Source organism: Salvelinus namaycush, chromosome 4 (assembly GCF_016432855.1).
Source record: "Salvelinus namaycush isolate Seneca chromosome 4, SaNama_1.0, whole genome shotgun sequence".
Taxonomy (NCBI): Eukaryota; Metazoa; Chordata; class Actinopteri; order Salmoniformes; family Salmonidae; genus Salvelinus; species Salvelinus namaycush.
The window spans coordinates 32,087,943-32,113,506 of NC_052310.1; the positions used below are offsets into that span (position 1 = coordinate 32,087,943).

General features: G+C 41.0%; 1 protein-coding gene across 1 annotated transcript in view; it reads right to left on the bottom strand.

Annotated features, from left to right (window-relative positions):
* Positions 1–25,564, bottom strand: part of wdfy4 (WDFY family member 4) — a 171,972-nt gene that overhangs the window by 23,310 nt on the left and 123,098 nt on the right. Inside the window, exons 47-54 of the mRNA XM_038990764.1 lie at positions 24,797–24,839; positions 24,441–24,560; positions 22,808–22,925; positions 22,464–22,573; positions 19,724–19,874; positions 19,551–19,642; positions 13,301–13,525; positions 13,014–13,134 (exon numbers count right to left, since the gene is read on the bottom strand). Coding sequence (XP_038846692.1) covers positions 13,014–13,134; positions 13,301–13,525; positions 19,551–19,642; positions 19,724–19,874; positions 22,464–22,573; positions 22,808–22,925; positions 24,441–24,560; positions 24,797–24,839 — 980 coding nt within the window. The remainder of the gene's footprint in view (positions 1–13,013; positions 13,135–13,300; positions 13,526–19,550; positions 19,643–19,723; positions 19,875–22,463; positions 22,574–22,807; positions 22,926–24,440; positions 24,561–24,796; positions 24,840–25,564) is intronic.

Consider the following 25,564-nt stretch of genomic DNA (forward strand, 5'->3'; position numbering starts at 1 on the left):
AAGGAGGTATCACATATTATATCCCAAATACTATCAGTAAAATTGCCTCTCCATCCCAAAGTGTTTATCCTGGGGTTGTACCCAATCAATCCTCATCTAAAGAACCAAGTACAAACATTTATAGATATGTGCTTGTTGCAAGCAAAACGCTTGATAGCTCTTGCCTGGAAAAATGTGAACAGGCCTAGTATTGCCCAATGGCTAATGTCGTCTTGCCTAACAATGGAAAATATAACATTTACGGTTAAGGGTAAACTAAACACTTTTGAAAAGGTTTGGGGACAATTTTTGGATTTTGTTGAGCAGAGTGATTTGGTGGGTAAAATATTGGCTAATGAAGGGAACTCTGGGTAGTGTACTATGCTTTGTGTGGATATGGGGTGGTGGTGAGATATTCGATTGGCTTGTGGCGCTGTGCTTCAACTGAAATTTGTCCCAAATATGTTCTATCCTATTGGATCAGACCACTTTAAAATTTACTTTTGGTGGTTTTATGCTTCTGTAACACGTTTGATTTGTCTTAGATGTTTCATCATTTAATTTTTTTCTTTTGTTGTTGCTGTTAACTTTTGATGTGGTTTTTGCTGTTATTTTTTAAATGTAATATTTCTGCTTATATGTGTCTTGTTAACCTTTTGTCAATAGGGGGAGCTGTTAGCACTATTTTTTTCTTGACATTTCCAAATTAAACTGCCTCGTACAATATGCATATTATTATTATTATTGGATAGAAAACACTCTCTAGTTTCTAAAACCGTTTGAATTATGTCTCTGAGTGAAACACAACTCATTCTCCAGCACTTTTCCTGCCAGGGAGTGAGATTTCAGAAATCTCGGCCTCTGTTCCCAGGTCAGTTTATAAGTCCCTGTGAACGCTGTGGGGCTACAAACACTGCCTACGCCTTCCTCTAGATGTCAGTAAGTGGTGACAATTTGAATGGAGTCGATTGCGCAATCTGGGACCTTATATTAGAGCCTGGGGTGGAAGTGCCTTTCTTTTCAGCCGTGCGCTCGACGCAGAGTGGACGTCGGACTGGCCTCCTTCCAAGCTTTGGTTTAGCCACTTCTATATCCCCGGTCATGTTTTTATTCGTTATAGGTGTTAAAGACATCATAAGGTAGTTAATTTAAACCGATTTATAGCAATTTATATCCGTTTATTGCGATTTTCTGGCATTTCTTTGTGACGCACTTTCAAGAGTTGGACACTTTTCCGGTCCATGCCGAACGTTAGTGGCCATTTCGACAGGACAAGAGGACATCTTTCGACCAAAAGACGATTAGACCGGGGAAAGGACACCTTGCCCAAGATTCTGATGGAAGATCAGCTAATAGTAAGAACTATTTATGCTGATAAATCGTTGTTCTGTTGAAAAATGTTAAACGCATAAGCCGCCATTAAATTTTGGGTAGCTTCGCTTTAGCGCACCCTGTATTGCGCAGTAAGGATAATTTTAAAAATGTAATTCAGCGATTGCATTAAGAACTAATTTGTCTTTCAATTGCTGTCCAACTTGTATTTTTTTAGTCAAGTTTATGAATAGTTTTCGATAAAAATAAGTGTCTTTCCAAGATGGCGCCAGGCAGATTGCTTGAGTAGTTGGACAGTATTTCCATTGTATAAGCACGATTTGTGACGCTAAATATGCACATTTTTGATCAAACTCTATATGGATTGTGTAATATGATGTTACAGGACTGTCATCTGAAGAGTTCTGAGAAGGTTAGTGAAAAAATTAATATATTTTGGTGGTGATAACGTTATCGCTCTTTTTGCCTTGAATCAATGCTGGGGTAATGATTGCACTTGTGGTATGCTAATATAACGATTTATTGTGTTTTCGCTGTAAAACACTTAGAAAATCTGAAATATTGTCTGGATTCGCAAGATCTGTGTTTTTCTATTGCTGTACGCTGTGTATTTTTAAGAAATGTTTTATGATGAGTAATTAGGTAATACACGTTGCTCTCTGTAGTTATTCTAGTCGAGTTGTGATGGTGGCTGCAATGGTAAACTATGATTTATACCTGAAATATGCACATTTTTCTAACAAAACCTATGCTATACAATAAATATGTTATCAGACTGTCGTCTGATGAGGTTGTTTCTTGGTTAGTGGCTATTTATATCTTTATTTGGTCGAATTTGTGATAGCTAGTGATGGAGTCAAAAACTGGTGGAGTAAAAAAAAAAGTCTCTTTTGCTAACGTGGTTAGCTAATAGATTTACATATTGTGTCTTCCCTGTAAAACATTTAAAAAAATCAGAAATGATGGCTTGATTACCAAGATGTGTATCTTTCATCTGGTGTCTTGGACTTGTGATTTAATGATATTTAGATGCTACTATTTACTTGTGACGCTATGCTAGCTATGCTAGTCAGCTTTTTTACTGATGGGGGTGGTGGGGGGTGCTCCCGGACCCGGGTTTCTGAGGAAGTAGAAGTTAAAGAAGAAAAATCAATAAACATATTGTTAAAAAAAGAAATAAAACCAAACAGGTAAACAACGTTTAAGATCACACACGTCATGTAACGTTAGCCAACGAGCCAGCTAACGAGCCAAACAACAATGAACAATGTGCCAACAATGCCACAGTGCTGGGAGCTAACCAACCAGACCCATTGTTATCTAGCTAACGTTAATTTGTCCTATTTAGCTAGCTTGCTTTTGCTAGCTAATTTGTCCTGGGATATAAACATTGAGTTGTTATTTTACCTGAAATGCACAAGGACCTCTACTCCGACAATTAATCCACACATAAAACGGCCAACCGAATCGTTTCTAGTCATCTCTCCTCCTTCCAGGCTTTTTCATCTTTGAACTTATATGGTGATCGCATCTAAACTTTCATAGTATTACCACGACAACCGGCAACAAAGTTCGTCTTTCAATCACCCACGTGGGTATAACCAATGAGGAGATGGCACGTGGGTACCTGCTTCTATAAACCAATGAGGAGATGGGGGAGGCAGGACTTGCAGCGCGATCTGCGTCAGAAATAGAAAGGAGTTCTATTTTAGCCCTTGGCATCGCAGACGCTCATTGGCGCGTGCGAGCAGTGTGGGTGCAATAATTGAATAACATGGATTTCAAAATTTATTTTGAGACGCTCGCGCACGCGACGTGGCCGGTCTGGTCAGCATGTAACTAGAAAAACAAACAGCTCTGGGAAACAGATAATAACGTCAGCTAGGGAGCCACCCAGCTAACATTAGTTAGCTAGCTAACACTACACTTTAGCTTGAAATGAAACCACTTTCTGTCAAAATTAGAAATGTGTAGGGTTAGCACCAAGCTGAACGCTTGGACTAAAAACAAACAAAAGGTATCTAATGTAAAATATACTGTGTCCGTAAAATGTATATAGTATGAATAAGCTAGAAATAGAAGCTTAAGTATTGTTGTACATTAGTTTACTCCAATTAGGGTAGGGTTAGGTGAAAATAACAAAGGAAATATATATTTAAAATAATATATATATATATTTCCAAAATAATATATATGGGGGATTGGAAATGATGCAGACAATTACATTGATAGAAGTCACAATCTATCTGCAAAATTATAACTGATCTACCTCCTGCATACCTAAGGACCTATCATGGTCCAATCACACCAACACAGTCATGAAGTGGGCACACCTATGCCTCTTCTCCCTCTCCCTGAAAAAGTGGCATGGGCCCTTTAGATCCTCAAAAAGTTATACAGCTGCACCATTGAGAGCATCTTGACTGGCTTCATCACCACTTGGTATGGCAGCTGCTTGTCATCCGACCGCAAGGCGCTACAAAGGGCAGTGCGCACGGCCCAGTACATCACTGGGGCCGAACTCCCTGCCGTCCAGGACCTCTATACCAGGTGGTGTCAGAGGAAGGCCCTAAACATTTTCAAAGACTTCAGCCACCCATGTCCTAGACTGTTCTTTTTGCTACCGTATAGTAAACGGTACCGGAGCGCTAAGTCTGGGACCAAAAGGCTTCTGAACAGATTTTTTCACCAAGCCATAAGACTGCTAAATATACTGAACAAAATATAAACGGTACATGTAAAGGGTTGGTCCCATGTTTCATGAGCTGAAATAAAAGATCCCAGAAATGTCCATTATTTCTCTCACATTTTGTGCACAAATATGTTTATATCCCTGTTAGTGAGTATTTCTCCTTTGGCGAGAAAATCCATCCACCTGACAGGTGTGGCATATTAAGAAGCTAATTAAACAACATGATCATTACACAGGTGCACCTGGACATTAAAAGGCCACTCTAAAATGTGCAGTTTTGTCACACAACACAATGCCACATACAGTCGGAAGTTTACATACACTTAGGTAGGAGTCATTAAAACTCGTTTTTCAACCACTCCACAAATTTCTTGTTAACAAACTATAGTTTTGGCAAGTCGGTTAGGACATCTACTTTGTGTATGACACAATACATTTTACCAACAATTGTTTACAGACAGATTATTTGACTTATAATTCACTGTATCACAATTCCAGTGGGTCAGAAGTTTACATACACTAAGTTGACTGTGCCTTTAAACAGCTTGGAAAATTCCAGAAAATGATGTCATGGCTTTAGAAGCTTCTGATAGGCTAATTGACATAATTTGAGTCAATTGGAGGTGTACCTGTGGATGTATTTCAAGGCCTACCTTCAAACTCAGTGCCTCTTCGCTTAACATCATAGGAAACTCAAAAGAAATCAGCCAAGACCTCAGAAAAAAAATGTATACCTCCACAAGTCTCGTTTATCCTTGGGAGCAATTTCCAAATGCCTGCAGGTACCAGGTTCATCTTTACAAACAATAGTACGCAAGTATAAACACCATGGGACCACGCAGCCGTCATACCACTCAGGAAGTAGACGCGTACTGTCTCCTAGAGATGAACGTACTTTGGTGTGAAAAGTGCAAATCAATCCCAGAACAACAGCAAAGGACCTTGTGAAGATGCTGGAGGATACAGGTACAGAAGTATCTATGTCCACAGTAAAACGAGTCCTATATCGACATAACCTGAAAGGCCGCTCAGCAAGGAAGAAGCCACTGCTCCAAAACCTCCATGAAAAAGCCAGACTACGGTTTGCAACTGCACATGGGGACAAAGATCGTACTTTTTGGAGAAATGTCCTCTGGTCTAAAGAAACAAAAATAGAACTGTTTGACCATAATGACCATTGTTATGTTTGGAGAAAAAAGGGGGAGGCTTGCAAGCCGAAGAACACCATTCCAACCATGAAGCATGGGGTTGGCAGCATGTGCTTTGCTGCAGGGGGGACTGGTGCACTTCACAAAATAGATGGCATCATGAGGTAGGAAAAGTATGTGGGTATATTGAAGCAACATCTCAAGACATCAGTCAGGAAGTTAAAGCTTGATCGCAAATGGGTCTTCCGAATGGACAATGACGCCAAGCATACTTCCAAAGTTGTGGCAAAATGGATTAAGGACAACAAAGTCAAGGTATTGGCCATCACAAAGCCCTGACCTCAAACCTATAGAAAAATTGTGGGCAGAACTGAAAAAGTGTGCGAGCAAGGAGGCCTACAAACCTGACTCAGTTACACCAGCTCTGTCAGGAGGAATGGGCCAAAATTCTCCCAACTTATTGTGGGAAGCTTGTGGAAGTTACCCGAAACGTTTGCCCCAAGTTAAACAATTTAAAGGCAAGGTTACCAAATACTAATTGAGTGTATGTAAACTTCTGACCCACTGGGAACGTGATGAAAGAAATAAAAGCTGAAGTAAATCATTCTCTCTACTATTATTCTGACATTTCACATTCTTAAAATAAAGTGGTGACCCTAACTGATCTAAGACAGGATTGTTACTAGGATTAAATGTCAGGAATTATGAAAAACTGAGTTTGAATGTATTTGGCTAAGGTGTATGTAAACTTCCGACTTCAACTGTATCTCTCAAGTTTTGAGGGAGCGTGCAATTGGCATGTTTACTACAGTGGGATAGTCTGAGACCAGCCACCCGGATAGCTGATGAAACTGAGTCTTTCTCTCTGTCATAAAGCCCTTTTGTGGGGGGAAATGTATTCTGATTGGCTCCCTTGTGTGAGACTGGCTGAGAGCCAGACGTTGGAGCCAGACCTTTGGAGGCATCTTATGGTAGAGAAATTAACATTCTCAGGTAACAGCTCTGGGGGATATTCCAGCAGTCAGCATGCAAATTGCAAGCTCCTTCAAAACTTGAGACATCTGTGACGTTACGTTGTGTGACAAAATTGCACATTTTGAGTGGCCTTTTATTGTCCCCAGCAAATAAAATAAACGTATTTGTCACATGTACCGAATTCAGGTGTAGTACTGTGAAAGACTTACTTCGTCCTTAACCAACAATGTAGTTCAAGAAATTGAGTTAAGAAAATATTAACAAAATAAACTAAAGTAAAACATTTTATAAAAAGTAACACAATAAAATAACAATAATGAGGCTATATAAAGCACCAAGTCAATGTGCGGGTGTACAGGTTAGTTCATGTAATTTGTACATGTAGGTAGCGGTAAAGTGACTATGCATAGATAATAAACACTGAGTAGCAGCAGTGTAAAATCAAAGGGGGGGGGGGGGGGGGGGGGTGTCAATGTAAATAGTCCGGGTGGCCATTTGATTAATTTTTCAGCAATCTTATGGCTTTAGGGTGGAAGCTGTTAAGGAGCCTTTTGGACCTAGACTTGATGCTCTTGTACCACTTGCCGTGCGGTAGCAGAGAGAACAGTCTATGACTTGGGTGACTGGAGTCTTTGACAATTTTTTGGGCATTCCTCTGACACAGCCTAGTATATAGGTTCTGAATGGCAAGAAGCTTGGAACCAGTGATGTACTGGGCAATACGCACTAAACTGTGTATTGCCATCCATCTGGCCCCACGGCCTTGTGAAATTTGACCTGTTTAAAGATCTTGCTCACATTGGCTACGGAGAGCGTGATCACACACAATCGTCCGGAACAGCTGGTGCTCGTCAGTTCCCATTGTATTCTGTAATTGTTTGCAAGCCCTGCAACATCCGATGAGCTTCAGAGCCGGTGTAGTAGGATTCAATCTCAGTCCTGTATTGACGCTTTGCCTGTTTGCTGTTTGCCTGTCTCAGGGCATAGCAGGATTTCTTATAAGCGCCCAGATTAGTGTCCCACTCCTTGAAAGTAGCAGCTCTAGCCTTTAGCTCAGTACAGATGTTGCCTGTAATCCATGGCTTCTGGTTGGGATATGTACATACAGACACTGTGGGGACGACGTCGTCCATGCAGTTATTGATGAAGCCAGTGACTGAGGTGACATACTCCTCAATGCCATTGGATGAATCCCGGAACATATTCCAGTCTATGCTAGCAAAACAGTCCTGTGGCGTAGCATCCGCATCATATGACCACTTCCGTATTGAGCGCGTCACTGGTACTTCCTGCTTTAGTTTTTGCTTGTAAGCAGGAATCAGGAGGATAGAATTATGGTCAGATTTACCAAATGGAGGGCGAGGGAGAGCTTTGTATGCGTCTCTGTGTGTGGAGTGAAGGTGGTCTAGAGTTTTGTTTCCTCTGGTTGCACATGTGACGTGCTGGTAGAAATGAGCTAAAACAGATTTAAGTTTGCCTACATTAATGTCCCCGGCCACTAGGAGCGCCTCTTCTGGATGAGCTTTTTCTTGTTTGCTTATGGCCTTATACAGCTCGTTGAGTGTGGTCTTAGCACCAGCATCGGTTTGTGGTGGTAAATATACTGCTATGAAAAATACAGATGAAAACTCTCCTGGTAAATAGGATGGTCATCGCGCACCAGTCTGTGTTGACAAAAACATTTGCACAATAAGCACTTGTTATCTCTCAAATACATCGTTACAGTTGTTGGTTAGCTAGCTAGCGAATTTTAGCCATATTAGCATTGACATGAAATCACTCAGAACAAGACATGATATCAATAACAAGATGAAACAAGCTGAAATGAGCCACTTACGATTCCCCACATGGTAGGTTCTTGTCATCCTTGCTAGCAATCTGGCCATCCAGAATCACAATAACATGCTCACTTCTGTTGCACATCGTTTTTGTGACGTTGCAACTAACCACCCATCTATACAGATTGACTCCACAGTCTGTTAGAACCGACTACTCTATGAGGGTTGTAAACAAACACCTTCATGGTAGCAGAGTGAGGTAACAGGCTTATCCCTCATCTTCAAGCCCCCTCGGTGATGGAGATGGTTGGTGGATATCACTCTCTTGCTTACAACCATCCCTGGCGGTTGCCATTACGCAAGGATTGTCGGCCCCATGCACACAGAAAAATGTACCACCCTCACCTAGCACTATGACCTTCTGAGTGTGGCCCATGAGAGGTAAAGACTGAATGCGACAAACCTGCCACTTGAGATCATCAAAGCGCCACTCTTTACACTCACTGTGGAAATTAGTAATGCTCTTCTGAGAAGTGACAGGACCTGAACAGATCATTTCTGCCAAAGTCTGTTTAAACCACTATCTTGGCCTGTCATGCAGGCTCTGATAGTTACATAGTATGGTTATATCAAATCAAATCAAATTGTATTGGTCACACACATATTTAGCAGATGTTACTGCAGGTGTAGTGAGATGCTTGTGTTCCTAGCTTCAATAGTGCAGTAATATCTAACAATTCACAACAATACACACAAGTCTAAAGTTAAAGAACGGAGTTAAGAAATATATAAATATTAGGACGAGCAATACAGTAGAATAGAATACAGTATATACATTTGAAATGAGTAAAGCAGTATGTAAACATTATTAAAGTGGCTAGTGTTCCATTTATAAAGTGACCAGTGATTCCATGTCAATGTATATAGGGCAGGAGCCTCTAAGGTGCAGGCTAGTGATGGTTATTTAACAGTCTGATGGCCTTGTGATAGAAGCTGTTTTTTAGTCTCTTGGTCCCAGCTTTAATTCATCTATACTGACCTCGCCTTCTGAATGGTAGGGGGGTGAACAGGCCGTGACTCAGGTCATTGATGTCCTTGATGATCTTTTTGGTTGTCCTGTGACATCGGGTGCTGTAGGTGTCCTGGAGGGCAGGCAGTGCGCCCCCGGTGATGTGTTGGGGAGACCGCACCACCACCACCACCGCACCACCACCTCTGGAGAGCCCTGCGGTTGTGGGCAGTGTTGTTGCCGTACCAGGTGGCGATACAACTCGACAGGATGCTCTCAATTGTGCATCTGTAAAAGTTTGTGAGGATCTTAGGGGCCAAGCCGAATTTCTTCAGCCTCCTGAGGTTGAAGAGATGCTGTTGCGCCTTCTTCACCACACTGTCTGTGTGCCGAGGAACTTGAAGCCTTTCACCTTCTCCACTGCTCTCTCTGCTGTTTCCTGAAGTCCACGATCAGCTCTTTCATTTTGTTGACGTTGAGGGAGAGGTTATTTTCCTGGCACCACTCCGCCAGGGTCCTCACCTTCTCCCTATAGTCTCCATCATTGTTGATAATCAGGCCTACAACTGTTGTGTCGTCTGCAAACGTAATGATTGAAATGGAGGCATGCGTGGCCACGCAGTCATGGGTGAGCAAGGAGTACAGGAGTGGGCTGAGCACGCACCCTTGTGGGGTCCCTGTGTTGAGGATCAGCGAAGTGGGGGTGTTGTTTCCTTCCTTCACCACCTGGGGCTGGCCCGTCAGGAAGTCCAGGACCCAGTTGCACAGGGCAGGGTTCAGACCCAGGGCCCCAAGCTTAATGATGAGCTTGGAGGGTACTATGGTATTGAAGGCTGAGCTATAGTCAATGACCAGCATTCTTACATAGGTATTCCTCTTGTCCAGATGGGATAGGGCAGTGTGCAGTATGGTGACAATTGCATCGTCTGTGGCCATATTAGGGCTATATGCAAATTAAAGTGGGTCTAGGGTATCAGGTAAGGTAGAGGTGATATGATCCTTAACTAGCCTCTCAAAGCACTTTATGATGACAGAAGTGAGTGCTAAAGGGCGATAGTCATTTAGTTCAGTTACCTTTGCTTTCATGGGTACAGGAACAATGGTGGACATCTTGAATCATGTGGGGACAGAAGACTGGGATAGGGAGAGATTGAATATGTCTGTAAACACTCCAGCCAGCTGGTCTGCGCATGTCGTTGATAGAGTATGCGCATCGCTTGCGCCTAGTCTCCAGCCCTTTAGCCCAGTCTTGGGACTTTTCTATTGCGCTTGAGGCTTCCTGACAGCCGTTGGAAAGTGCGGAGAGGTAACACCTCTCCTTCTGTGCCGCTTTACCGTCTGCCCGCCTGCAAGCGAGTGAGCTGCACGACATATCAGTCCACAATTCGTGCCTAGAGTTGCCCCGGGTTCTCCTAGGTTACCTTGTTACCCTACCCCACCTTTTATGCACAAGGTTAGCAACAACTATGCTTTTTTTCGCCTTAAGAGCTTGTGGTTTCCCACAAGGCTCTCTTCCTGTTTAAAAGGGACAGCTAGAACTACATCTTTGTTTCTTGGGCACCTACCTGCAAGGGGAGGCCTCTCTCTCACTTTCCTTTTGGGTAGAGGAGGATGTTATGTTGGAAAGAATGACAGCATGGGTTGCGGCCCAGAAGGGCTCATTCCATCAGAAGTATGACCACTTCTTGGGCACTATTCGAAACCCTAGAGGTTGGTGGCACCTTAATTGGGGAGGACAGGCTCATGGTAATGCCTGCAGCGGAATTAGTGGAATGGTATCAAATACAACAAACACATGCTTTCCATGTGTTGATGCCATTCCATTAATTCCGTTCCATTATTATGAGCCGTCCTCACCTCAGCAGCCAACGCTGGTCCAAAAGCATCTCCTTCAACAATAGATTTTCACTATGGCTATTTGAACCACACCTGATACATTTATGAGGTTTTTACCTGCTGGATGTCACTGCACTTTTGTTGGTGCATACTTCCTTAGGGTCAGAGCTTCTGAAGGGTGATAGTGTTGGAAATAGTCTGGCTTTGGAGAGCATGTCTCGATACGGGGGTAGTCTATATCCCCATAGTGAGATATCGAAACAATATATTTCAAATAGAATTTAGCTTTACTTGCATAACCATGGTTCTATGATAATATGAGTGAGATATTTCACTGTGTTTCCTTGCTCGCTAGAGCGCAATGAAGAGAGGCATGATAGAGAATGATCAGCCTGTCTGTCTCCAACAGACTGTGATTGGTACTTCAGTTATAGAATCCACTAAAGCAAATCCCCATAGTGAGATATCTCACACATATTATCAGAACCAGGGATACGCAATTAACAGTACAGTTTAAATTTAGCTATTGATTTGAATTGTTTTTTCTTTAGTATTTGGCACCATTTTGATTTGAGTAGGTTTAGTCCTTGAGCCGGTTGAATTGCTGTTATTCCTGACGATACAATATAGACTGATAGACCGAGTTATTCAGTGATTCAGACAATCATACTGTCACCCGTTTTCTTTGTCTTGCAGTTATGTGGATGTTATGGGTGGCCTTTATACGACTCCCCTAAAACTCGTTTCAGGCGGCAGGTAACCTATTGGTTAGAGGTTGGACTAAAAATATGTCGTTCTGCCCCTGAACAAGGCAGTTAACCCACTGTTCCTAGGCAGCCGTCATTGAAAATAAGAATTTGTTCTTAATAAATAAAGGTAATTTTTTTTTTAACTCCATAGAATCTCCTCAAGTTATTACAGTCTCAGCCTCCAGTCTGTGTGAACCAGGTTGCAAGCTCCCACCAGATTGTTTGTATCTGTGCTATATTTTTATGGAAAGATTTCCTTCGTAAACTTAGGTGGCGTAGTATCGGCTACACTTATTCTCTGCCACCTACCACCAAGTACATGGATCAAATTACCTGGGAAAATAATAATAACAGTCCTACTTCAAAACCATCACATTAAAGAGTTCCCCAACTTCTGCTGAATTTCATTAAATTAAATTAATATCCCATATTGCATTGCAGACCATACACTGCCACCCTGCCCTAGGGGATACACATACACTTTCATAAGGATCAGGATGTTTGTGTATCTGGCTTCCTGTAATTGTGCCTTTAATTGATCTGCTCCAACCTGGATGGGAAAAATATTTATTTTCCTATCGCCACCTTTACCTTCCAAATCCCCTGGAAGCAGAAAGAGCCTGGAGAATGTTTCAGCATTACCATTAATAATATCCTTGAATATCACCTTCTCTCTATTCATCTCTACATGCTACTTGATCAGACAACACTCTGAGATGTAATATGCAGGAAGGTATGCATCGCCTCAACATACACACACATTCAGCTCATCTCCTTCAGAATGGCTATTCCGATTATTAAGCAAGGCTTCGCTGGTGGGTCCATCTCCATACTGTAGGTCCTTAGTAGCAGATCTGTGTGTGTGTGTGTGTGCTGTTTCTAAGTCCGTCTGGGTAAATTACCCTATGAAGAGTGTCTAGCCAGCCTCTTCCTATTGCTCCCTATGGACCTGGCCCATCTAGTATATAAAATAATTGAGGAACGCTGTTAGATAAAATAATTGAGGTACAAAAACGTTATTTTGAAATAATAAGGTGAATAAAAATGATTAAATACAGGAGTCTTTCTTGCGTACACACACTGCTTACGCTCGCGCTTCTGTATACAAGTTTAGTTCTTTGTAACGCCTTTTAAATATTAACAACAGGAGATTGGTGGCACCTTAATTGGGGAGGACGGGCTCATAGCAATGGCTGGAACTGAATTTTTGGGATGGTGATCGAACTCATCAAGCACATGGTTTCCATGGGTTTGATACCATTCCATTCATTATTATGAGACGTCCTCCTCTCAGCAGCCTTCTGTGATTTCCACATAGTACTGCAAACTATTTTTCCCCACAGGGACAATAAAGTCAGAAAAGTAAAGCACAGCACTCCTGATTCTACTGTTTTGGGGAATTGTTAGGGAAGTGCTTGGATACAGTTTGTGTGGGATTGAATAGTACTAGACAGTGTTGAGAGTGGTACAGAGGGTTTGAGTAATGTTATGATAGTGTTATAGTTGGAACTTTACCTTTGAATGGTTGAATGGAGGGTTTGAGCTTGTCCAGTCTGAAGAAAAAGGGGGTTGGCTGGGCGGGTGCTGATCCCTCCTTTTTGGAGCCGGCACGAGGAGGGTGGGGCTTGTTGAACAGCTGAGGGTCAAAGGGTAGAGGTCATTCATAGAGACAACCCTCACTTTGGCCATCACTGGCTAAATCTGGCACATATCAAGAGCCAACTGAAATATACCCAATTTCTACAACCAGTAACTCCTAGATATGTGTAATGGTAGATTGTCAAGGTTTCTCTCCTTTCTACCTGTTTGGGAACTTGTCCAAAGTTATTGACGTATCCCTGGATGGTGCTCTTGATAAGGGGGTCTCTGAGTGCATCCTGCCCCCCTGTCCTTTTCCCTCTCTGGGCGTAGAAGTAGGGGTGGAATGTGTTGAGGGACTCTACAGCGGCTGGTCCCTGCTGGCAGTGCCCAAAGATCAGGTCGATCCACAGGTGGAGGTGGGAGCTAACATATTCACTCTCCAGAGCCTGGGGGACAGAGCAGAATAGTAAGATACAACACAAACGCACATGCACCCACGTACAGTGGTTCTTCCTGTAAAATTTGTGTCATACTGCAACACACCTTGCGGGCTGCAGCAGAATTCTATGGCACGTTATTTAATTGTCAGCCATTGTTGCCATTAATGCTAGTTAGTGCTAGTTTGACCAAGAGAGGGCATCTTTGAGAAGCATGACTTTTTGTAATATTGGCTGTACTAGAGAATTTAACTTTTTATGGCTGCAGGGGCAGTATTGAGTAGCTCTGATTAAAGGTGCCCATTTCAAACGGCCTCGTACTCAATTCTTGCTCGTACAATATGCATATTATTATTACTATTGGATAGAAAACACTCTCTAGTTTCTAAAACCGTTTGAATTATATCTGTGAGTCAAACAGAACTCATTTGGCACAAACTTCCTGACCAGGAAGTGGAAAGTCTGAAATCGAGGCTCTGTTCTTCTTCCTGCCTATACATGGGCATGATACGTAAGAGTCTACGTGCACTTCATAGACCTTCCCCTGGATGTCAAGAGGCTGTGAGAGAAGAAATTTAGTGTTTATCTTGGTCTGAATTGGAATACAAGCTCTTTGTATGACGTGTCCCTCATTTCCGGTACTCTTGGGAGCGCGAGGTGGACAGTGGGATTGCCTTCTGTTTAGCTGCCGTTATGGACGACTACTATCTCCGGCTCTGATTTTATTTGATACATGTGACCATATCATCGTAAAGTATGTTTTTTCAATATAGTTTAATCAGATTATTGAAATTTTTTCGGGAGTTTTGCCGTGTTCCGTTCTCTGACTTTGTTGACGATGGAGAGATCCGTGCCACTTGGCTAGTGCGCGTGCTAAATGAAGAGGGAAAGTTGCCGTTCTAAATCCAAACAACGACTGTTCTGGACAAAGGACACCTTGTCCAACATTCTGATGGAAGATCAGCAAAAGTAAGAAACATTTTATGATGCTATTTCATATATCTGTCGTAGATGTGAACTAGTCGTCGGCGCCCAAGTGTTTCTGGCTATTGTGCTAAGCTAATATAACGCTACATTTTGTTTTCGCTGTAAAACACTTAATAAATCGGAAATATTGGCTGGAATCACAAGATGCCTGTCTTTCATTTGCTGTACACTATGTATTTTTCAGAAATGTTTTATGATGAGTAATTAGGTATTTGACGTTGGTGTCTGTAAGTTTTATGGCTGCTTTCGGTGCAATTTCTGATTGTAGCTGCAATGTAAACTATGATTTATACCTGAAATATGCACATTTTTCTAACAAAACATATGCTATACAATAAATATGTTATCAGACTGTCATCTGATGAAGTTGTTTCTTGGTTAGTGGCTATTTATATCTTTATTTGGTCGAATTTGTGATAGCTACTGATGGAGTAAAAAACTGGTGGAGTAAAAAAAGTGGTGTCTTTTGCTAACGTGGTTAGCTAATAGATTTACATATTGTGTCTTCCCTGTAAAACATTTTAAAAATCGGACATGTTGGCTGGATTCACAAGATGTGTACCTTTCATATGCTGTATTGGACTTGTTAATGTGTGAAAGTTAAATATTTAAAAAAAATATATTTTGAATTTCGCGCCCTGCACTTGAGCTGGCTGTTGTCATAGGTGTACCGACGTCGGGCTTGCAGCCATAAGAAGTTAAAAACTTTTTTGTAAGAACATACGGTAGTATATGGGATTGATTTGAAATTTAACTTAAAAAGTTTGATTAATATTATAGTGTTTCTATTCCAAGAAAAATTAAAAACGAAACCCTGGCACTGTACAACATGACCGTTTCCACACCGTAATTGTAGGCTAACCAATACCCAAACAGCGATTCAGTGAAAATAAAAGTAAAAGTCCCATGCTTGTCTCAGAGCAGCGTAAAACGGTGCTAAAACAGTTACCCGGTAGGCTATTGCTTCAAATCCTATTATAACAATTGGATGATGGCGGGCCAGAACATAATAAGTATATAATATTAGCACAATTATTTGGCCTACCCTACAAATGTAACATGTTCAACACATATGATTAGTGCATAATAAATTCAGTGACAATAAGTTAATAATTTTGATCTGATTACGCTCATAAAATCACTGTCTCTATTCAATTATTATTATTTCTCTGTGCATTGATTGGTGGGGAAAAACAGGTCTACGTAGACTACTGTAGGCTACACAATTTTTTTAACGTCCACATTTGTTCAGAACAATTTGCTTGATAGCAAGATAAAATGATGCTCTCAAAAAGTATCAAGAAGAAAGGGGGCTAATGAAAATCTAAGTTCCAGAGAAGAATGTACGCATTCATCTCTCCATCTTTTCCCAATGCCAAGCCAGTGTGTCTTATTTCTAATGAAAATATTGCTTTTTGCAAATAATTCAATCTCAGACGAATTATGAATCTAAGCATAGAACTTTCAGTGGTCTTCCCAACCCATATAGAGGCCCGACGCGGAAACATTGAAATGTTAACCGCAAGCTGCACACACAGCTTTTTTTGCGGATATATTCTGTAACTTAAACGGGTTAAATCTGCAGCTACAAGGAAGAGGGAAACAGTCGTGGACATGGTGGAGAAATTTGAGGCCTTTACTAAGAAGCTTGAGTTGTTCGATTTGGACTCGTCATCTGGAAGGCTACTGCACTTCAGCACACTGAAAAAACGACAGGCAGAGGGACCAGGCCGCAGCATTGTCACAGAGGTGATGGAAGATTTCATCAAGCAGCTGAGGGACAACTTATAGCAATATTTTGTTATGTTTAGGCCTATTTAAATAGTCCTAAACATAACTAAACATTTATATTTCTATTATTGTACCTAATGTTGGCTGTTAGGCTAAATTTATTTTTTTCTTCTCCAAATGCAGACAATGACCCAAAACACACTGCCGCCCGGGTTTGCATTGCAAATGAGGGCATAACCTAGCTCAAGACGCCAGCAGAGTAAGTAGACCTTTATGTTGTAAAATATAAATAAATAAAAGACCTACAACACCTACGGTAGGCCTACAGTATATCTCAAAATATGTATTTCATCTCTACATGTGTAGGTCTCCTGATTTAAATCAAATCAGCATCAGCTGATTCAGCATCAGCTGAAAACATGAGTCCGTAACTCTGCCAAGCCTACAGTACAAGCAAAGATGAACTGGTTTTATTTTATATTTATTTAACTAGGCAAGTCAGTTAAGAACAAATCCGTATTTACAATGACAGCCTACGAACAGTGGGTTACCTGCCTTGTTCAGGGGCAGAATGACAGATTTTTACCTTGTCAGCTTGGGGATTTGATCTAGCAACTTTTTGGTTACTGGCCCAACGCTCTAACCACTAGGGTACCTGCCGCCCCAACTGGTGAAGACCATCAAGATGTTTTGGCTTGAGAAATTGCCGATACAACAATGCAACAAATACATTGATCATCTCAGCAAGGTTTGACCTGTGGTCGTGGAGCTGGGGGGAAGTGCAACTAAAATGTAGTTTGAATAAACATCTGCTTTTTGAATGTATTTTTTCTCTTTATTTTATTAATGAAAGCATAAAGATGTTGATGAAGAACTGTTGGGGGATTTTCGTACCTACAGCAGCTGGGCTATGAAGAGTTGTGTGTCAATTCATAAACCATGTGAGTTGGAATCTCTTCCCATCTATTTTGCAATCTATATGGTTCTCCGATATTTTGCGGTTGCATGAGGTCTTGAGTTAGAAATGTAACACTTTAGAGTACTTAAGCATCGAATACATTGCAAATTGGGGGATTTTCACACCTACAGTAGCCGGGCTATGAAGAGTCTATTGTCCTGCTAATAGGAAACATTGTTTGCATGACGGGCTACACTTGCTACAGTACTACAGTACATGTGAAAAACAGGCGTTCGGAAACCTGTTTTCAAAATGCCTCCAGCTGTCCATCACTACTGTAAATAAAAACACAGCATCTTGTTTACATTCTTTATTGTAACCACAATGTCACAAAGAATTTGCATCTACCTTTCCAATTACTTTTAGAGTTTGGGGTTTACAAATGTGCACTGTGAGAATATCTAATAATAATAATCGATTTGTAAATAAGGATGCATTATAAAAAGGAAAATGACATGCGCAAGAGATGGTGGTAATATTTTTCCTTTTAGAGACTATAATACTGTACATGGCATCCAGGTCCAGGTCATTTTCATTTCTCTTAGAATTAAAACCTTAGTGTTACAACAGTTTTAGTAAGTAATACGCTACAATCCAGTAACAGCTTGTTCTGATCAAGTAGGGGGGAAAAACTAGGTGTCTTTTTTTGGGTGCAAGACAGAGGACAAGCAATTCTTACACTATTGTTCAGGGGGAACGGAAAATTGTGTCAATTCATAAAACGTGCCAATGAAAATCTCTTCCCAATTATTTTGCAATCTATATGGTTCTCAGCCTTGGGACCCAAAAGCATAATCAGTGCTCTAACTCCCCCTTGCGGTGGTCTGGAGCATTGAAGCAGTGACGCAGGGTACTGTACTAAACCACAAATTACCTCTATGTCCCGCAGCATAATCTCAAAAGTTTTAGTTAAGCAACCACTGTATGAACATACGGATGGATGGACGGACGGACAGACACACGCACACACAAGCGCACACACACACACAGTAATATAAATGCACTCAAGAAACATCCAATTCTTTGTTGACTGGAATTTACAGTATAGTTGAATATATGAAAATGTACGAGGAGGACCTTCTAGCCACATACAAACCAGGAGCAACTCAGATAGGAGAGTTAACCCTGAAACCATCATTAATCTGCAACAGTATGAGACACAAACAAATCTAAGCCTTTTACAACCTCTGAATTATAACTCAAAGTGTGAAAAAGGAAACAGAAACTCGTTAGAAAGCCCAGTATCTATCAGATTACTCAGGTGTGATTTCCTACATAAATCCATTTAAAGTGAGGAGCAGGAGAATGTTGTAAGCTAATACTCTCATCACGACCGAATCACAGAATTACAGAATCATTTGCCTTGAATTAGCTTGAATTAGAGACATGTTTTGAACATTAGAAATAGTGGACATTATGACCAGAAGTCTCCGTTAAGGAGACCTTAATAACAACAGATCTCAGTCTCATAACTGCTTTCTATTGTTCATATTGTTCCATATGGAGTTCATTTGCATATCAGGAAGGAAAAAACATGCAGCTAAAACAGCTAATTTGGAGGGAATTGGAGGCAATATGAGATTTTATGAAATTACAGACTGATAAAGACCATACAGGCCTGGAGCGGAGGGGAGGGGGAGGAAATATAGCGAGAGAAAAAGAGAGAGAAAAATAGAGAGAGAGAATGAGAGAGAGAGAGAGAGAGAGCAGGCATTCATCCCGAGTGTCAGGCAGTAGTAACAGAGTTATGAGAGAGTGTATTGTGTGTGTTCTTAATGGCTCTGAAAAGCCTGTTATCCTGTAATGCCAGTGGTTTTAAACACAGTAAAACAAGCCTTTAACCTATTTATAATAGGCATTTCTTGATGAGCACAACAAGAGCTGATTATCTATTTAAGTGCAGAAAATAATTCCACTCTTTCTGGTTCAACCCCGGGCCCAACTTAAGGGGACAGCATGAATGTTTACCCCTTTCTTTAACATTGTTAAGAAGTGACTGGGCCTAAAGAATAAGGGATGTCTCCACTGAGATGGATAACAGCTAAAACACTAGCACACTGAGAGCAGTCAGTCCTAAAAATATAGAATTAGAATGACAAGAACCGACATCCCCCATCCCTGTGCTATCTCCAGCCATTGTGCTCTCAAGAAAGGGACTTAACCCCTAAACTTCTCCAGGGGTGATGCACTGTGGGTGTTTGTGGGAATGTTTCTCAGGTGAAAAATACAAAAAATATAAATGTAACAGTAAATGTTTCATCTTACTGTACTTCTTGTATTCATGGCAACTTTACATGGTCGGCAGACTATCAGATATGTTTGGTGTACAACTAACAGCATGCGTGAAAGCCAACTGACCTCTCGGTGAACTCTGATGAACTCCCGGGGGTCTCCCTTAGCCCAGGGAGGGAGGACAACGTCCCCTAGAGTGGTACCGTCCTGCATACAGCCTGGAGACACACACACAACCATCTTCAGAATACATATTCACAGTCAAAATACACACACACACACACACACACACTACACACCTAGTTTGAAGTGGTTTGTGTTAACCAAGAAGTCAGGTAGGTAGTAGAACTCTGGGATCAGCTCTCTGACATCACTCATGTTGTCTCTGGAGGCAGAGTCCCAGTCCTTCTTCACGCTATGGAACATCCTCTCTGCTATGTCATACCCTCCCTGAGAGAAAGAGAGACAGGGAGAGAGACACAGAGAGAGAGAAAGACATCAACTTTAGCTGTCTACTCAGTCACTCACACAGGCATGTCATTGTTACTTAAGCTACCTGTACCTTTGTATGGCTGGATTGACATAAGAAGTGGGTAAGAATGTACAGTATGTCCGCGTGCTCTTGCGTGCACACATGCGTGCACATGTGTGCGTAATGGCAGAAGATGCAGCGTTTTTCATTGCAAACCAAACTTTGGAATAGAAACATTTAATAAAGTAACCTAAACCATATTAAACACGTTTCATTTTATTACTTTGGAGAGAGGAAATATCTGCCAGACGCTGACTGAAGCTTTTAATTTTTCCATAAAATCCTCTAACCTCCTGATAGAGATGCCATGAGGAGGAATGTAATTTACTGCAAAACAATTACCTTCATTCAATGAGAATAACACCCATACTGGCTAAACTCTGTTAGGGACATAAATCAAGTTATAGATATTACTGCAACTGCACATACTAGTCTGGGGTTGGAAGGAAAAAGTGAGCACTGTGTTTTCAACAAGCTAATATCTTGATTGTTTTATTGTGTGATGATGACTATCAAATATGCAGACCTTCTCATTAGCATCAATTGGATTCCTAGACTGGAAATCCGCAGCTTTTACAACCAAATGGGATTCTTCTTTTGTTTTGTAATGTTACCACATTTATTTGCTTAATATACACTGAACAAATATATAAACACAACATATAAAGTGTTGGTCCCATATTTAATGAGCTGAAAAAAAAGATCCCAGAAAAGTTCCATAGGCACAAAAATATTATTTATCTCACATTTTGTCCACAAATTTGTTTGCATCCCTGTTAGTGAGCATTTCTCCTTTGCCAAGATAATCCATCCACCTGACAGGTGTGGCATATCAAGAAGCTGATTAAACAAATCAAGGCATATCAAGAAGCTGATTAAACAGCACCTTGTGCTGGGGACAATAAAAGGCCACTCTGAAATGTGCCGTTTTGTCACACCACACAATGCCACAGATGTCTCAAGTTTTGAGGGCATGCTGACTGCAGGAATTTTAACCAGAGCTTTTGACAGATAATTTAATGTTAATTTCTCTACCATAAGCCGACTCCAAAGTCGCTTTAGAGAATTTGGCAGTACGTCCAACCGGCGTCGTGTGTGCGAGCAGTTTGCTGATGTCAACATTGTGAATAGAGTGCCCCATGGTGGAGGTTGGGTTATGGTTGGGCAGGCATAAGCTATGGACAATGAACACAATTGCATTTTATCAATGGCAATTTCCTGTGGCCCGTTGTTGTGCCATTCATCCGCTGTCATCACCTCATGTTTAAGCATGATAATGCACGGCCCCATGTCGCAAGGATCTGTACACAAATCCTGAAAGCTGAAAATGTCCCAGTTCTTCCATGACCTACATACTCACCAGACATGTCACCCATTGAGCACGTTTGGGATGCTCTGGATTTACGTGTACGACAGTGTGTGACAGTTCCGGCCAATATCCAGCAACTTCGCACAGCCATTGAAAAGGAGTGGGAGAACATTCCACAATCAACAGCCTGATCAACTCTATGCAAAGTGTGGTGGTCACACCAGATACTGACCAACAGATGCATATCTGTATTCCCAGTCATGTGAAATCCATCGGGTTTAATGGGTCTGATTTATTTATTTCAATGGACTGATTTCCTTATACGAACTGTAACTCAGTAAAATCGTTGAAATTGTTGCATATTTTTGCTCAGTATTTATTGAAATCTCATTTAAATTAATTTGTTTCTAAATTAAAAAGTTGATATGGAATCCAGCGAGTCCAAAATAAGGAGGCAGTCATTAAAGACATGCTCCGCAACTTTGGTAGTTCATACATGCATAATCTATGAGCAGAATTATTGTTTTACCTCAATTAGCCACAAAATCTCTAGTTTAAAAGCGACTGTTTTTCTGGAAGCTGTGCTGCACCATTTTCCCTACATTTTCCCCAACATGGGCCAGCCCCCTTGCAATTCCAGTTCTAGCCATTGAGCTTCAGCGCCTTGCCATTTGAGTGACAGCTAACAAGATGTACATACAGCAGAGCGAAAGAGAGAGAGAGCAATGACGTGGTGCACATATGTGACGTAGTACGCAATTTTCAGGAACCACTTTTTGCTTGTGAGCGATACTTTCAGAACTACTGGCTAAAAAGTATACAAAAGTACCGGAGAATCTTTTTTAGAAGGATTATTCATTTTATGACATCTACAGAAAAGCCAGAAATACTATTTCGACATTTTCTGGTAAAATATTTGTTGTATTTAATGTACTGTGCTTGCTCTTTAGCTCAGCATACACCAATAAAACAGTACTATGGAAAAAAGAGCTACAGTATGTACAGGCCTCTGTTCCAGCCTAGCACGAATACAACTTCAACTGACCAACTGGCTGAATCAGGTGTGTTAGGGTTGGTCTGGAAAAAAAGCCTGCACACCCTGTAGCTCTCCAGGACCTTGGTTGAAAAACACTGGCCAATGGGGGCACATGCCAAGATGTAATGAGCCAATCAGAGCAGCTGACCCTTGACCTCTCACCTGTAGGGTCAGAAAGGTGTGTGAGAAGGGTTCCATCCGAACGAGGAAGGACGACACGATGATGGCCGAAGAATAGTGGGTACAGTAGTGACACCTCACTGCCAGGTCACCTAGAATAGCCAAAATACTCAGCCATGAATTACCAATACAACATAAAATGCATCCTGTAATGAACTATGAGAAAATCATGTGATTTGACACTGTATTGCTTCAGATTGTAGGCCTCACATGTTAAATATCAGTGATGTTAGAACTGTGGGCAGTGTAATGTGAAATTAAAGTGTTGAGTTGTTGCAGTAGGGGTATGTATTAGTACAACATCAGCACATGGTATGGTACACTACCGTCACTATTTTCCACTTCATTAAATCTCTGAATAAACATGTCTCTCCTCTTCTCTGTCTGGGCTCCCATTGGTTTCGAGAGGTCACGAAATGTCGCCGGTTTGGTCAGATCCAGGGTCTATCAATAAATAGTACATGACATGTAAATATGCAATCAATAATATAACAATTCACCCTTCGCTAAGCCCTGTCCCCTTGGTTACTGCTGCAACCTCGATCAAAGTTTTCCCAGGAAGCCCAATAGCCGTTTCAAACCACTGGAGAAAACCCCTCACAATGATAGTAAACTATGTTTTTAATACACAATGAAATTAAACAGACTACCCCTTGCTAATCAGGAGCCTCTCGAGCATGTTGTGGTGGACTGTCATTATAATTGCTTCACATGAACCTGGTAAAATAAAGTTTGTAGGGCGGTGAGCCACTGGATGGCTCTGAATGCACGGTCAGCTGACCATGCAGTCAAAGCTACTTACCACTTTTGGAGCCAACTAGTGCTCTCAAATCGTATCCTCCTGATGTCGACAGCATAACTACCATAAAGAGCCGGGTCATTCCACGAATAGAGAGCCTATCATGTCCTTCAAACATTATTTGTGTAAATACTGATAAAACACTTGGATCACATACATCTATGCTCTAACTAAACCATGTTAGAAATTCCAATAGCAGTGTGTTTTCATTAAAAAAATCCCATTATTAGCATGTCCCACATCCTGTTTGTCCAACTTCTAGAAAGATTTTAAATCCGTTAACCCCAAGATTTTCCCTACGTTTTCACCATCATTGTAAAGCCCTAGTTATTTACTTATTTAAAGATACACTATATAGAAATCGCTCTGCCATTTCCTGGTTGCTAAAATTTGAATATTTAGCCTAATTTCAGTTTGTGACAAAACAAGCAAGTATAATGCAGAGAATCATTGTACCATTTAAACCGCTGGGAAATATATTTTCCATAACCCAAAATATTATATTTTCAGCTGTTTGAAGCTGGTGTACAAAACTGAAAGTAAAAGTTGCACAAACAAAACTTAAGAATGGGAAGCATAGAAATAGCACAAATAGAACAGTTCTACCACTTCTTAGACTTTCTTTCAATGAGAGTGATAGATTTATAACAAAAATTTCTATGTGAATTTGGTTGGGTCGCCCAAAAAGTTAGATATTGCAGCTTTAATGTGAATAGTGATTAATTTACATTTGCCCCTCAGGTTTAAGGTCATCCCTGTAAAGTGAACTGAACTCTTGTTTCAATTTGGTAAAACTTGAATTTTGTACACTATTTGGCCATTTTCTGCTGTTTTATGTTGGAAAACTGAGTGCGTCGGAGCATAACACTATTACATATAGATAGATAGGCTAGGAATGTTTTAACAAGTTCACATTTTTGGTTAAACTTGCATTCAATTGCCCCTCCCTGATGCGCACAAGCTTCCATATAGTCCTTTTTCTTAATTTAAGTTCTTGAGATTGGAAATCATGCTTGTTATTAAGTTGAACATGTGCTCTTTATGACAAAATTAGGTTAAATAAGTAGTTACACAGCCAGTATTATTACAGATATGAGACATACAGAGACAGAGATGGACACAGAGAGAAAGACAGACAGACAGGCAGTATAACTCCTCACCTCCGACTTGTAGTCAGCTAGGACCCAGGGGAAGACGGGGTACTGCATGAGGTCACTATAGGTTCTACCAGCCAGAGTGTTCAAATGCATCAGGTACTCAAAATTACTAATGTCCCCACGCTGTCAGAGTAAAAGAACACAGACAAACACAATCTGTATTTAGATAATACTGCGCTGTCAGAGAGAACACACACATGCATGATATATCATGTTGATAATACTAGAAGATATTAAGAATATCAAAATATGATGTGTTTGCCACAATGTTCACAATAAATACAAAAGTTCTGTCAGTCATAGAAAAACAACTGAAGTTCTCAGTAGATCACTATCAATGATGTCAAACAGTACAGTACCTGCCATTTCACCTGAGTAGTCTTCTCCATCACTGGAGTCTTCCTGAACAACACAACAACAACAGAACATCAGAATATCAACTGTCAACTGCATTAAGCCACATCCACCAGTTTACATAGGCTACTCGACATGCTCATGTTAGTCATGACCTACAGTACCATTCAAAAGTTTGAACACACCTACTCATTCCAAGGTCTTTCTTTATTTGTATTATTTTCTACATTGTAGAATAATAGTGAAGACATCACAACTATGAAATAACACATATGGTATCATGTAGTAACCAACAAAATGTTAAACAAATCAACAAATATTTTATATTAGAGATTCTTCAAAGTAGCCACCCTTCCCTTGATGACAGCTTTGCACACTCTTGGCATTCTCTAAACCAGCTTCACCTGGAATGCTTTTCCAACAGTCTTGAAGGAGTTCCCACATATTCTGTGCACTTGTTGACTGCTTTTCCTTCATTCTGCAGTCCAACTCATCCCAAACCATCTCAATAGGGTTGAGGTCTTGTGATTGTGGAGGCCAAGTAATCTGGTGCAGCACTCCATCATTCTCATTCAAATAGCCCTTACATAGCCCTTGCAAAGCAGATGGAATGGAGTATCGCTGCAGAATGCTGTGGTAGCTATGCTGGTTAAATGTGCCTTGAATTCTAAATAAATCACAGACAGTGTCACCAGCAAAGCACCTCCACACCTCCGCCATGCTTCACGGTGGGAACCACATGTGGAAATCATAAGTTCACCTACTCTGCGTCT